This window comes from Rhinopithecus roxellana, chromosome 16, assembly GCF_007565055.1.
Source record: "Rhinopithecus roxellana isolate Shanxi Qingling chromosome 16, ASM756505v1, whole genome shotgun sequence".
NCBI classification, from domain to species: Eukaryota; Metazoa; Chordata; class Mammalia; order Primates; family Cercopithecidae; genus Rhinopithecus; species Rhinopithecus roxellana.
Window position 1 is genome coordinate 94753023 of NC_044564.1, and position 15535 is coordinate 94768557.

The window sequence follows — 15535 nt, forward strand, 5'->3', positions numbered from 1 at the left end:
CATAACCAAGACTGGGCAATTTACAAAAGGAAGAGGTTTAATTGGACTTACAGTTCCATGTGGCTGGGGAAGCCTCACAATCATGGTGGAAGGCAAAGAGGAGCAAGTCACGTCTTACATAGATGGCAGAAGGCAAAAAGAGAGCTTGTGAAGGAAAACTCCCCCTTATAATAACCATCAGATCTCATGAGACTTACTATCACGAGAACAGCACAGGACCTGCCCCTGTGATTCGATTACCTCCCACTGGGTCCCTCCCACAACACATGGGAATTCAAGATGAGATTTGGGTGGGAACACAGCCAAACCGAATTAGAAAATGTTTGCTAATTTCTGCTCTAGAGTGTTTACAGCTTTATTCATAAACTATACAACATGAACACATTATAATAGACAACTTAATTCCTTTAATTGGAAGAAAAAAACCTTAGATTTCTACCACATATTATTCACAAAAAGTAATTCCAGAAGGGTGAGGAACTAAATGAAAACAAAGCAAAACAAAAAAAAAAAAAACCAACTAACAGAAATGCTCTAAAAGTATTAGAGAGAGTATATGAGAATATTTAAAAAATCTTAGAGTGGTGAAGTTCCCCCTAAGCAAATACCCTAGTACCACAAAGGAAAAGTATTGACAGATTTAACATGCATAAAGACTTAAAAGTTGTGTTTAATGAAAGATGTATTTTAATAAGTTAAAATAAAAGCAGCAGCTGGGCGCAGTGGCTCACGCCTGTAATCCGAGCACTTTGGGAGGCTGAGGTGGGCAGATCACCTGAGGTCAGGAGTTTGAGACCAGCCTGGGCAACGTGGTGAAACCCCATCTCTACTAAAAATACCAAAAATTAGCCAGGCGTAGTGGCAGGTGCCTGTAATCCCAGCTACCCAGAAGGCTGAGACAGGAGAATCACTTGAACCCGGGAGGTGGAGGTTGCAGTGAGCTGAGATCGCGCCATTATACTCCAGCCTGGGCAACCTAGATGTTCATACAGCTGGCTTCTTGTTATTAAGGTTTCAACTTAGTGAGGTCTTCTCTTTTTTTTGAGACAGGGTCTCATTCTGTCCTCTAGGCCGATGTCTTCTGTTACCACCCAATCACAATTAGCCACCCTGTCCTCAGTTGCACTCTCATTCTTTTAGTCAACAAGTATTTAGCACCAGGCAGTAATGCTAGAGTAGTGAACACAACTGGCAAAATCTGCCATGTTGGTGCCTTGCACTCTGTCACAAGATGTCTTTATTTCCTTGTTAGCAGTGTTTATTTTCTGAAGATCTTGTTTGCATATATATATATACACACACACATATTTTATAGAATTTATAGCAAACATTTATATATGCTTAAATATATACATGTTATATAGATTTTATAGCAAACAAGATCTTCAGAAAATAAACTAAAACCATAGCACTGCCTTTTGGAAGAAAAGAGGGGAATGAGAGGGAGAGGTATAGCAAAACTGAGGTAGAGGGAATGATAGTGAGGGAAATCTTGTTGGATAGTCTTGAGCTTCTTAGTGTGTAGACAATGTCATTGTCCACTGAAGGGCAAGGAGAGTTTGGTAGCTTGAGTAGAGTTATTACTCCTAGTCAAGGAGAGCTGCATCAAGGGATTGTCCAGGAGAACAGTAAGGGTATATTATTTTCTGATGACTGATCAAACAGCCCCTGATGCACGTATGTAAATATTATACTGTATGTCAAGGCATCTGTTGTGTAAAGTATTTATTCATTTGTTTCCAATTAGTATATCGAGAATTTGGAAAAATGTATTAAACTTGAAGTACTGAATCTCAGCTATAATCTAATAGGGAAGATTGAAAAGTTGGACAAGCTGTTAAAATTACGTGAACTCAACTTATCCTATAACAAAATCAGGTGAGTTATATAACAAAATCTTTAGGTAGCATTGTAGGTAATTTTGTTAGAGAGGTAGATTAATGTTATCCACATTACTGAAAGAATCCTTTGACACAGAAACAAGATATTTTTATCTTTATTCATTGATCAAATGAATGTCTATCTCTTCACATATGGTAGGTAACTGTCTTTATGTTTTGGCATTACTGAACTACAGAAAAACATCTAGCATTATCAAAGAGATATATTTTTGAGCACCAAATTACATCTTAATTTAGTTTATGACAGGAAGTTTTCTCAGATATTGTCTGTGATTTTGTTACCTTATTACGTTAAGAATGTTGACATGAAGCAGAATGTTTTAACCTTGCCGTTTTGACCCCCAAGATGTTCTAATCTGTTTTGATTCTGATGTTCTTTGCTCATTGCTACAAGAAATATGCTCTCAATCTTGTTTCCAATTCATAATAAATATTACTGTGAGAAATAAATATACTAAAACTGACAGTGGCTAAAACTGCATATAGAAAACTTGTTATAGACAAAATGATACAATAATCAAATCTTGAAATTATTAATATCTGTATGCTTGCCCCCCAAGTTAGACTTGGTAAATAGAATGGCCAAGAAAATGAATAGCAATGGCAGAAGTTCTGATATGACAAAACTGACATAAAGTGAAAAAAAATGGTTAATGAACCAAACCCTTATTATAAAAGTTGTATAAAAAGTTGATTCTGATGCAAATATTTTCAGCAAAATAAAAGTGAAAGTAGAGAAGCTTAGAAATATTTACCCAGTGTAGATAGAAGCCCTGAAGTATTTGTGCAGTATCGAAAATTGACCAAGGAATTAAATTGACAAATAAACTGGAAGTGACTTGGGAAAAAGCTTCATCAGTCAGAATTCATCAATATGTATGATAAATGCTTTATTTAAAAGTTCTGATTAAATTACTTATATTCATAAATACAGTATCATCTATGGGCTCCCATAACCTGCTGGCGTAGAATCTTTTTATGATGACTTAAGGCAATAATTAAGAACATCTTTTGGACAGGAATGTAGCAGATAGAACAGGGTGCTATTGAGTTTCCCAGCTCTGTGCTGGCTGTTTGCTAGTATTGTTCGCAGTAGTTGGTGAGATTGCCATGGACAAATTTTTCTTTTCTATGTTACGGAGTTGCAAAGCCTAATAATAAGATGGATAGGATTCCTGGCATAGTAATAAAAGGTTGGCAGTTTAGCTGTTCTGGTAAATTTGGCTTTAGCCACTTTTCTTTGTTCTCATTTATGAAAAGAGTTGATAAATTATCATTATGAAAAGTAATCTCACATGGAGCTAAGGCTGTTTATTCTAAAAATACAATGAGAGACTCCATAATTATACTTACTAAATTTTATTTTATCCTTTGCTTTCCAGCAAAATTGAAGGCATAGAAAATATGTGTAATCTGCAAAAGCTTAACCTTGCAGGAAATGAAATTGAGCATATTCCAGTATGGTTAGGGAAGAAGTTAAAATCTTTGCGAGTCCTCAATTTGAAAGGCAACAAGATATCATCGGTAAGTTGTTCAAAATAGCAGGAATTTTTAGACTTGTTGAAAAATAAAATATTAAACATATCTAAGTTTTTTTAAAACGGGATTTCTTCTTTTAAAGTTTTAGTTCTTTGTCTAAACACTAGATTCAGACATAGCCCATGATTTTCTAGATTCATTAAATACAAGCAGTCCTCATTTTGCATGGGTTCCATAGTAACCAAGAGTTGATCTCTTAGCATTTTTACATTTATCATTTCATGTGAGCCTCATAACACTCTTGTTAAGAAAGTGGTACAGGGATTATTTTTCTATCGCTATGAGTTAGGTAGTAACGAGTAGGTCTAGGACAGGTTAAGTCCCTTATCCAGAGTCACATTTTGTGCCAGAATCCAGATCACTGAATGCCTGGAAGAAAGTTCTGGGTTTTTTTTTTTTTGACAGTATTAACTTTTAATTTCAAATTTACCAGTTTATTTTGATTATGATGTTAGGTGTTACAAGAGGTTGATCACTGGCTTTTCATAATAGAGCAACTTTGTTATCATGATTTACATATTTGGATGATGTTGTATATTTTTCTCTGGAGTATAGTTTATGATTTTCTTATGGTATTTATTCACCACAAGGTATTTAATAAGCATTTGCTTAGTAAAAATGTTAATTTATTTAAATTTGTATTAAAATTGGGAAAATTGTGCTATAATTTAAAGAACATCAGTTGTAGAATAGAAAATGAAAAATGTGACTTCAAAGATGAGTCTCTATAGAATTGTCTTCGATGACCTTGGAGAATTCTTTAATCCCTCTAAAACTCACTGTTTGGGGAAAATAATCCCTATACTGCCTCCTTTACAGGGGTATTATGGGGGCTCAGATGAAATGATAGATGTGAAAAATGCTTTAAAAAAAACTTTAAAACACTAAATAAGTCTAAAGCTATATTCTTTAAGCCTTCACCAGTGGAGACCAATAAGAAGAAGCAATATTCATTTAATGCCGTGTTGTTAACAATACCTATGCTTTCTGATTTTATCCTGTGACAGTCCAGGAGCCTCAGAGCCCAAGCCCAAACCCACATTGTACAGCATCACCTTAGAGCTGTTGACGCTGTGGGATGATGGGAAGAGGTAGCCATAGATCTAAAATTTGCCATAAATATTCCTGAAGTAGTTGATCCTTAGATAGTGTCAACTTAGTGTCAGCTGTGCAATAGGAAAATCAATAAATATTTATTTCTAATTTTGTATGCTGTCCTCACCCCGTTGATATTTGACATTGGCATTATGAAGAGTGCTGCACATTCACTTGGGAGAGAAGATTTATTTGTACTAGCTATTTGGAGTACTGTTTCTCAACATTTTTAGGTTGAGAATAAACTATCTGAATAAACTATCAATTATAGCACAGTTATCTGAAGATTTGCCAAAATATTTTTTATAACCATTCATTTTTTTGATTTGTTGAATCAGTATAACGAAAAGACAAAGTTGAGAGTTACACAAACTTGAATTCAAATCCTGTTTCATTCACTTACAGGCTTTGAACTCTGGGCAAGTCACCTAACTTCTTTGATTCTGAGTTTCTTCATCTGTAAAATTAAGATGACACTTACATGATAGGTTGTTGTGAGGAGTCATAAATGAAACAGTGTATGGAAAATGCCTAATACTGCCCAAATACACCATAAATACTCATATACTCCCTTTCCATACTGGAAATACCCAAAAGTATTACCACTACTTTTGGGTAATTGGTTTCATGAGTAGATTCCTTGCCATGTTAAATTTAGTTGATTTGTAACTTACTTTAGGTATGCTGTGATTTTTAAATTACATTATACCAATACTAATGTTATATCATTTCAGCTCCAAGATATAAGCAAGTTGAAACCGCTTCAAGATTTGATTTCTCTGATCCTAGTTGAAAATCCAGTTGTGACCCTTCCTCATTACCTCCAGTTTACCATTTTCCACCTCCGTTCACTGGAAAGTTTGGAAGGTCAGCCAGTAACCACTCAGGATAGACAGGAGGCTTTTGAGAGATTCAGTTTAGGTAAGATTAAACTTAAAAAAATAATAAATTTGGGTGAGGGAGGAATTTAGTTTCAGAAGTTATCTAGAAATATGTATTATGAACTTTATAATGCTATTAAAATGTACACAGGAAATGGCAGCATAAATCAATTCAACAAATATTTACTGAATGTATACTGTGAACCAGGCACTGTATTTGGCACTAAGGATACAATGGGGAGCAAGACATATGGTGCTGGCATCCATGCAGCTTATGTTTTGGCAGAGAAGACAGACAAAAAGCAAATAAATCGGATAAAGTGACAGAGGGGAGCCTTCTTTGTGGCATAGAGGAATGGCTTTCTGAGGGAGTGACATTTAACCTGAAAGCAAAGAGAAGAGAGGGTTAGCCTCGTGAAGAATGGCATTAAGGGGAGGGAGCAGCTTGTTCTTTGAGGTTCAAAAGACCCTGTGAGTTTAAGGAAGTGAAAGAAAATCAGATAGACTGGAGGACAGCTCAATAAAAAGTACGTAGACATAGGTAGGTGTGAGATGGCACAGGACCTTGGAATTTGTATTTTATTTCAGCTGCAGTGGAAAGCCATTGACAATTTTTTTTTTTTGAGACACAGTTTCGCTCTTGTTGCCCAGGCTGGAGTGCAATGGTACGATCTCAGCTCACTGCAACCTCCACCTCCCAAGTTCAAACGATTCTCCTGCCTCAGCCTCCCAAGTAGCTGGGATTACAGGCACACACCACCACACCAGGCTGATTTTTAATTTTTAGTAGAGATGGGGTTTCTCTGGTTTCTCTGACAGGGTCAGGCTGGTCTCCAACTCCCAACCTCAGATGATCCACACACTTCGGCCTGCCAAAGTGCTGGGATTACAGGCATGAGCCACTATGCCCAGCTGCCATTGACAATTTTTAAGCAGGGATAGGACATCATTTTTGATACATAGTAGAATGATTTGGAGCAGGGAAAACGGAGATGAAGGGACCTATTAGGAGGCTAGTGTAGTAATCTAGGCTGGAGTCTATGCCATACCATCTGAATGCAGTCACAAGATCTTGAAAGCTAAGCAGAGTCAGCCCTGGTTGACACTTGGATAGGAGTGATCCAGGTTAGAAACGTTGATGGCCTGTACTTAACATGTTGGATGTGGAAATGAAAGATAGGTGGATCAGTTTTGAAGGTAGAAGTAGCAGCATTTTCTAATGGATTGGATAATCCCCAGTCTTTTGGTTCAAGTAAGTGGCTAGATGGAGATATCATTTATAAAAATGGAGAATTCAGAGGTTTGTTTAGGACATACTCAGTTTGAAATGTCTGTAAGACAGCTAAGTGGAGGTGTCAAATAAAGAGTCAGAAATGTGAATCTGGAGTTTAAAGAGATCTGGACTAGCCATACAAATTTTATGCTGAGTCACATCAGCATAAAAATGACATTAAATTCCATAGAAATCAGCTTACTCAGGCAGTGGCTGGGAGAAGGAAGAAAAGTAGTCTGCTAAGGAAGCTGAGAAAGAGAGGCCAGCAAGGTAGAAGAAAACCAGGAAATAGTGGGAAATAGCCCAGAGAAGTTTTCAAGAGAGGAAGTGGTCAACTCTGTTGAATGTTGCTGAGATATTAAGTGAGATAAGCAGAGAAGTGCTTTAGATTGGCAACAGATGATAATGATCTTGACAGGAGTAGTTAAGAAATGGTGGGGACAGATGCTAGATTATAATGGATTGGAGAATGAATAGGAGGGAGACATTTGGCTGGAGATTTGAAATTTTCTCCCACAATGTCTCTTCTAGTACTTAATAAATAATTTTTTTAAAAGATCAAAAATAAAAAATAAAAAATTCACCAGTGGCTTCCAGACCAGGAAATGGGCAGAAACAACAAATGCAGTAAACCTCAAAGCCAGAAAACAAAAAAACAAATGAACAGAATATTCAAAAGCGGAGTGGAGGCCAGGTGTAGCGATTTACACCTGTAATCCCAGCACTTTGGGAGGCCAAGGCAGGTGGATCACTTGAGGTCAGGAGTTTGAGACCAGCCTAGCTAACATAGCAAAACCCCATCTCTATTAAAAATACAAAAATTAGCTGGGTGTGGTGACGGACACCTGTAATCTCAGCTACTTGGGAGGCTGAGAGAGGAGAATCACTTGAGCCTGGCAGAGGCTGCTGTGAGCTGATGTGGTGCCACTGCACTTCAGCCTGGACGACAGAGCGAGACTCTGTCTAAAAAAAAAAAAAAGCTGAAAGCAGAGTGGAGAAACAAGACATAGCTCAATTCTTTTGGTTCTTGAGAAGACAAAAGAATGAGATTAGAGAAAGAAAAGGAAAAAATGTCCTCCCTTGGTAGGAGTGACATTTTCTCCTTCAGAAAGGAGAGAAGATATGTGCAGGTGTGGGTAGTTTTGTTGCTGTGGTGGTGGGAAAATAGGGAGTTCTTATTGATGGGGTCATTTTCTTAATTAAATGTGAGATCATCAGGTGAGAGAGAAAATAGAAGAAGGTGCATGGGAAGTTTGAGAAGAAAGAGGAAGGTATGAGCTGGGCATGGTGGCTCACGCCTGTAATACCAGCAATTTGGGAAGCCAAGGCGGGCGGATCACGAGGTCAGGAGATCGAGACCATCCTGGCTAACACGGTGCAAACCCCATCTCTACTAAAAGGACAAAAAATTAGCCGGGCGTGTGGCAGGCGACTGTAGTCCCAGCTACTTGGGAGGCTGAGGCAGGAGAATGGCGTGAACCCAGGAGGCGGAGCTTGTAGTGAGCAGAGTTCACGCCACTGCACTCCAGCCTGGGCGACAGAGCAAGACTCTGTCTCAAAAAAAAAAAAAAGAAAGAAAGAGGAAGGTATGAAATAGCCAATTTAGAGTGTTGGGAAATGAGCCTGTATGTTCATTTGAAATTAGTGTTAGTCTGTTTTGATCTGCAAAACTGGCAGTTTCATATGATTTGATCCAATACTGGACAAACGTGGCAAGTTTTTATTAGTTTGGAATCTCCCTAACTCAACATTTGTTATTCTGAAATTTATGTTTTGGAATCATTAAAAATATTAATAATGCAAAGGAAAGTCATCTAGATAACTTTTGGGGGAAATGGTTAGACTACTTACGGTTTCTTCATGACTTCAGATATTAATTAGGAGACTTTAATGTGCTAGGCTCTTAGGATCTAGTCTAGGTGAGCCAGTTAGATGTAATTTCTGCTTTTGTGACGCTTTAGTCGGGGAAGGCAGACAGCTAAGCTATTTGATCACATTTTACAACTCCCTGTGTGACAAGGGCCAAGCAGAATTTCAGGGTAGCGTGGGAGCATACTTCAGAATCATCTAACGTGGCGACAGGATAGGGCCTGGGCAGGCTTCTCAATATATTTTTTTTAAAACTTAAGACCTGGAGGATGCAAAATAGCTCAGTAGGAGGTAGAGGAAGACAGTTCTAGGGAAAGTGTGTGAATAAAAGCCTATAGGTGAGAAGAGACATCATAAATCTGAAGAAATGGGATCACTTTAAGAAAGCTGCAGTAGAGTATGCTTGAAGATGAGGCAGAAGAGGGAGGTTGAGTCCAAATTATGAAGAGCTTTATCAGCTTTTTGCAAGCCTGTTGGATCTTATCCTAAGAGTAACAGAAAGCCATTGAATAATTTTAAGATAATACAAAATTTTGCAAATACATTTGCAGCATCCTTTTAAATGTAATTACTAATGTCAGATCAAATATTGCATGTTTTTCAAAGGTCACCTAGAAAAAAAGTCATTTATCAGCACACTAATTGGATTAAATACTTGGAAGTAAAGTATTAATCTTTTAAAAATGTCATCAAAATGATGTCTTCTTGCCTCTTAATATAAATCAATTTCAAGATCAGGATAGTTTTTTTTTCCAAAACTGTGGTGGCTAATTTTAAAAGTAGAATTGTGTTTATGATATTTTTAGACTTTTTTTGCTATTGTTTTGAGAAATATTCTTACCTTTTTAAAAATAGGAAATATAATGATAAATAAACTATTAAATTTTCATTGACAGAAGAAGTAGAAAGACTGGAAAGAGACCTAGAAAAAAAGATGATAGAAACTGAAGAGCTTAAGAGCAAACAAACAAGGTTTCTTGAGGAAATTAAAAATCAAGATAAATTGAACAAATCATTGAAAGAGGAGGCCATGTTACAGAAACAGAGCTGTGAGGAACTCAAGAGTGACTTAAACACAAAAAATGAATTGGTAAGTTCATATTTTACATTGCTTTGGCTGTATTCTCTTAAGACAGATAATTCTTTGCCCTTGGGTCTAAAAATACAACTTCCTGACCATATAATGGGGAAGATGTGGTTTAACAGAAATATGTATGAAAGGCTTATGAATTGCAGTTGACTGTGTACTGGATGATATGGCTTCCTAAAAGACTGATGGGATCTTGGGCTGCATTATGTACTCCTAGACATTTGTATTTTTTAAAAACAACATTGTAGGTGAGGCTGTTCATTGGCAAAAACATTTAGAAGGCAATCTGGCAAAATTATCCAAATTTTCGTGAGTTATAAGTCTTTTTGGACATGGAATCCATCTTTTATTACTAAGATAAAATAACTTTATAATATCTTTATGCTGATTCCTTGGTGCACATTAGTCAGCCCACTGAAAACCTTGGCAAAATGTCAGACCTTAAGACTTTCCACTATCCCAAAACTATGAACTGTAGTTGCCTAGTTTTCTCTTTTGCTTATTTATAATGTTATTGATATGTTTGTGCTGTGAATAAATGTTTTGTAAACTGTCAGAAGTTTTTGCTTTTTTTTCTATACCTATTTTTGTTAGAAGTCAGACTGTGCTTTTCTCTCTGTCATTGTTATTTTTATCATTAACCATTTAAAAACATGTTTATGCCAGTCTCATGCCTTTAATCCCAACACTTTGGGAGGCTGAGGTGGGAGGATCACTTGAAGTCAGGAATTCAACATCGGCCTGGGCAACATAATGAGACCCTGTCTCTACAAAAATAAAAATAAAGTAAAAACACATTTATATTCAAAATTAACGTATGTTCATTGTAACAAATTTAGACAACACAACTGTATTTAGCAGAAATGAAAGTCCACTCTCCCTACCCCATTCTCCAGATGTTAATGTTTTGTTTTCCATGCTTCTTATACAGTATATATGTAATTACATAATGTATATATAATTATGCATATTATACCTTTGAATATTTTTGTAATTAAAAAAAGGAATGTTACTGTATACAGTCATTCCTCTGTATCTGTGGGGGATTGGTTCTAGGACACCCCCATGGATACCAGAATCCACGGATGCACAAGTCCTTTATGTAAAATGGTGTAGTATTTGCAAGTAACCTTCGTACATCCTCTAGTATACTTTAAAATCATTGCTAGATTACTTATAATACCTAAGTCATTGTAAATGCTATATAAATATATTGTTTAGGAAATAATAATTAAGAAAAAATATCTATACATGTTCAGTACAGATGCAACCATCCTTTTAAAAAATATTTTTAATCTGTGGTTGGTTGAATCCACAGATGCAGAACTCACAGATATGGAGAGTCAACTGTATATTATTATTTAGCATCTTAACTTTCACAAAACAGCATACATGGACAGCTCTCCAAGTTAAAAAATATATGTACCTGCATATATAAAGCTTTCTCACTCTTTTTAAAGTCTGTGTTGTGTTCCATTAAATGTATTCTTCATAATTTAGTTAGCCTATTCCTACTGATGGATATTTAGGTTGCTTTCACATTTTTGCTATTAGAGACAGTACTACAGAGAAAATCTGTGTGTGTGTGTGTCTATATGTACCTTATGCATTCATACTAGTATTTCTTTAGCATGAACCACTAGAAGTGGAATTACCATGTAATTTGCATTTAAAATTTTGATAAATGTTAATGCACACTTCAAAAACTTCTAACCAATTTACATTTCCACAGCAGGGAAGAAAGTACCCAATTTCCAAGTGGATATTATTATTTTGAATTTGTACATATGGTAGAAAAAAATGGAATCTTGTTTTAATTTTGAATTTTTATAGTTGTTGGAGTGTTGAGTATTGCATATATATTTATTGGCTATTTTGTATTTCTTCTTTAAATTGCCAGTTCATATTGGTTCTTTCTATTCTGTTAGTCCCAAGGACTATTAGATGCCTAAAATAATTCTGGGTCTTATTCTAAGAGCTTACATTTGAAAACATTTTTATTATCTTTTGCAGAATATCTAATGATAATATCATCTGCAATTATGTGAAGTTTTCCAGTTTAAAAAAGTAATTGCTTATGCATTAGGCCAATTAATGTATAAAAGAAAAGTAGCATTGAAATAAGTCTTCTGGTGGCCATTTAAACCGAAGTAGTCCTGTCCTGCCACCAATACATGTTAACCAAATTTACTCTTTGTCCTTTTGCAAATTATTTAATTCCTGTGCTTCAGTTTAGTTATATTTAAAATGAGGGTTATTTACCTGTCCTGCTAGCCTCACAGAATTGTGAGGATTTAATAAGGTAATGAGTGTGAAAACAATTTGAAATGAATCAAGCTAAGTAATGGAAGGTAGTAAATCTGTAACTCAGAATGACAATAAAATATGTCCATGTAAGAATAATGCCAATACTAAAAGCCAATGTCTTCCTATGGTAAGTTTTCAGTAAAGAGCAACTTGTATTATTACAGTTTAATTCTCCAGGTGACAGTATCTGTTTGCTTCTTTAGCCCTTGTCTTGGTTTCTTGCAGGCCCTTTTCTGCTGATTCTTTATTCTTCCTTAAAGGTAGTTCTTCCAGGCCTGAACTGCATACTGTGTTTTTCAGGGTTTGCATGATAACTTGCATTAATATGCTTGCTTACATTTTAAGTTTTGAAACTGGCTTGTCTTCTTGGGAAATGTGGTTGTGTGTGTATGAATTTTTTTTTAAATGGATGTTTATATAGGAGAGCAAACTTGAATGTGGGGGAAAGAATTATTTTTCTGATTGGTAAATATGTTACCTGCAGTCAACTCTTGATTATCCACAGCTAATACTGCGACTAGCCTACTTTCCAGTTCATTTGACTTCTATTTTGCTTTTATTCATGCATTTCTTCAACAGACATTTATTGAGTGCTTACTATATGCTAAGCCTAGGGCTTATAAAAGACACAAAAGTACTTTGAAATGCACAGCCTATTTATTATTATTTGCCTGCAGAGACCAGTTGTATTCTCTATGATTCCAGTCACATTTGCCTTTTGTTTGCCACTATTGCTAATGAGTTTTGAGGAGAGAACCCAAGATTAGTTGACAGTGTTGATTGTGAGTTGCTTTCTTGAGACTTGAAGACTTATGAGCGTTCAGTGAAAATATCAATGTGGGTAATGTGCTGGACACCCTGCAGCAGTACATCGAAGGCAGCGTGGAGCAATAGGCAGTGTTGGATTTGAAATCAGGAGACTTGGAATTGAGTTCTGCCTCTTCCACTACCAGCTGTGAAACTGAGCAAGTTATTTAACTTCTCTATGCAGCTTTTATCATCTTATTGGGTGGTTGTGAAGATTCAGTGCAATAACAGATGTAAAATGCTTAGCACAATGTCTGGCACACATTGAGTATCTGGCTAAATGTTACCTGTTATCTAGGCTGTTACTTCCATTTTGATGGATAATCAGGAGATGACTGTGAGCTAAATCATGCATGACTTTGATTTCTTGGGCCTTGTAAAATGTTTGTGTTTGTTTATGTTTTATTCTCTTCAGCTTGTATTTTTATATTAATGAAATTTTTCTGCATTTTTTTTTCTTTGATATCTACCATCAGACACTGGCCAAAAAAAGACAAAAATCACTTAGTGGATCTTTGAAATAAACTCAAACTTTGGTTTAGTAGAAAGGAGCTACTACTAGTAGTTAGTTAATAAAATATTTAGTTTCTGACACTAATCTAATACGTAACTTTTGACAAGTCAGTTCACCAATCTGAGACTTAACTTCTGTATTTATAAATTCAGAGAATTAGATTGGATCATATGTCTTCTGCAAGCTCCAAAAATTTCTAAGAATAAAAAGTTATAGTAGAATTACTTTATTAAAATTGAATATTATATATTTGGATCCCTTATTCTTTATTACACATCCCTTATTCTTTATTATCCCTTATTCTTTATTACAAAGAATAATGTTCTGAACACTTAAAACTGTGATGCCATTAGCCACAAATACTATAGCAACAACAGTATGACAATTCAAACCAAGCTCTTATTTTAATCTTTCTGATTCCTCTTTATTTCTCTGCAGTTAGTGTCAGTTATCATTTTTCCTTATAATTTGAAACTATTGTTAAAGTCGGAAAGTCAGTTAAAGAGATTAATGCTAATTATTGGAAAATCAGGAAGCAGGTATTTATTAGTCCAGTTACACAAAAATAATTGATACAAAAATATTTTCATGTTTAACAAATGTAAGAGATTTTAAAAATCATTATTCATTATATCCTGAAACAGCATATATACTTCAAAGGTCTTTTACGTGATCTCTTATGAAATGATAATTTTGTGTTTCATTTTTTATAATTTAGAAGTAAGATAAAATGTTCTGAGTGTTGTGCAGCTTACTGTGGAGTTTTTAAACGTATATAATTATTACTTATGATGAGAACTTAACCATATCGTCACACCTTTATACTAACTTACTGATCCTGTATGTTGTCTCATATCAAATTTGGCCAATAGCTAAAACAGAAGACCATAGAACTAACACGAGCATGTCAGAAGCAATATGAGCTGGAACAGGAATTGGCCTTTTATAAAATTGATGCTAAATTTGAGCCACTAAATTATTATCCATCAGAGGTGAGTTATTTTAATTTTTTAGTAATCCAAAGTTAAAAGCCCACATGGGATGGAATGGGGGAGGGCAGGTGGTGAGAACATGTAAGGGATTTCATCAGATATCATTCCACTTTCTTGTTATGAGAGGAGTAAACTGTATTTTGGTTGAATCTATGAATTATTTGGCTCAGGGAGTTAGAACAGTATCCTAAAGAGGTAAAAAAAACTTCAAAAGAATCTTTGCTCATAGCCATATCCATTACCAAAAGCAGTCGTCTAACTCTCAGCTATCTTTCCCAGGTGTATGGGTTGATCAGTTCCCTTAAATCCAGATGTCTGGGACAAGTGCTTCAGTACCATGGAATAGTCATCTTCTTACATGGTTTGTTACAGTAATCACTGGGTTCAATATTAGTCAGTCATGATTGGTACAAATGCCATAATGTCACTGCAAGTGAGGAAATGCCAAACTTCTAAGACCCAGTGATTCCAACCAATATCATATGATATTTCATTTTTAAAACTTCAATTATTAAAATGTATTGTACTGACGGCTGCATACCATGTATCTGGAAAAAAAAATAGACTGAGATTTTACTTGTATGAGCCAAGAAACCAAAATGAAACACCCATATTTCCAATTTGAGAGATCAAGCAGTGCTAAAAATCACGTAACTGTAGGCAGTTCTTTAATCAATCAGTCCAAACTTTCACTCTTCAGTGGTAGGAGGAAGAATTCTTTTGAGACCATTTTTAGTTCTAATTTCCTTTTTGGTATATTAAGAAGAAAATAAAAGAATAATATATATCTTTCAGCTTCTAGGCATGTAGGATTTATATAACTTGAGCAATTCTGTGACATGTTTGCCACTAATAAAATGAATAATGTCGTTTGACTGCTTGGAGGTCACTTATTAAACCGTAAGTCTATTATTTTGCTTTTAGTATGCTGAAATTGATAAAGCCCCAGATGAAAGCCCTTACATTGGCAAATCCAGATACAAGAGAAATATGTTTGCCACAGAGAGTTATATTATTGATAATGCTCAGGCAATACAGATCAAGAAGATGGAGCCAGATGAACAACTTAGAAATGATCACGTGAACTTGAGAGGCCACGCACCACTGGACAGGCAACTGGAAGACAAAGAAAAAAAAATAAGTGCAGGTTAAAAAAAGTTATTTTTAAAATTCTTTTAAAAAATATAAAAACATTGAATATGTAGGCCAATTTTGTTTTATAACTTTTTTTTTTTTTTTTTGAGACGAAGTCTCGCTCTGTTGCACA

The 15535-nt window shown here is 35.4% G+C and overlaps 1 protein-coding gene across 16 annotated transcripts in view; it reads left to right on the top strand.

The window, feature by feature from the left end:
* The window catches only part of CNTRL (centriolin), a 97333-nt gene that overhangs the window by 16866 nt on the left and 64932 nt on the right, over nucleotides 1–15535 (top strand). For all 16 annotated transcript variants that reach the window (XR_004054003.1, XM_030919817.1, XM_030919815.1 and 13 more), the window contains 6 exons: nucleotides 1748–1878; nucleotides 3284–3425; nucleotides 5270–5456; nucleotides 9455–9648; nucleotides 14149–14268; nucleotides 15193–15415. Coding sequence is in view for 15 of the 16 variants with exons in the window: in XM_030919817.1 (XP_030775677.1) it covers nucleotides 1748–1878; nucleotides 3284–3425; nucleotides 5270–5456; nucleotides 9455–9648; nucleotides 14149–14268; nucleotides 15193–15415 (997 nt within the window). In the remaining variant the exon portion in view is untranslated. The remainder of the gene's footprint in view (nucleotides 1–1747; nucleotides 1879–3283; nucleotides 3426–5269; nucleotides 5457–9454; nucleotides 9649–14148; nucleotides 14269–15192; nucleotides 15416–15535) is intronic.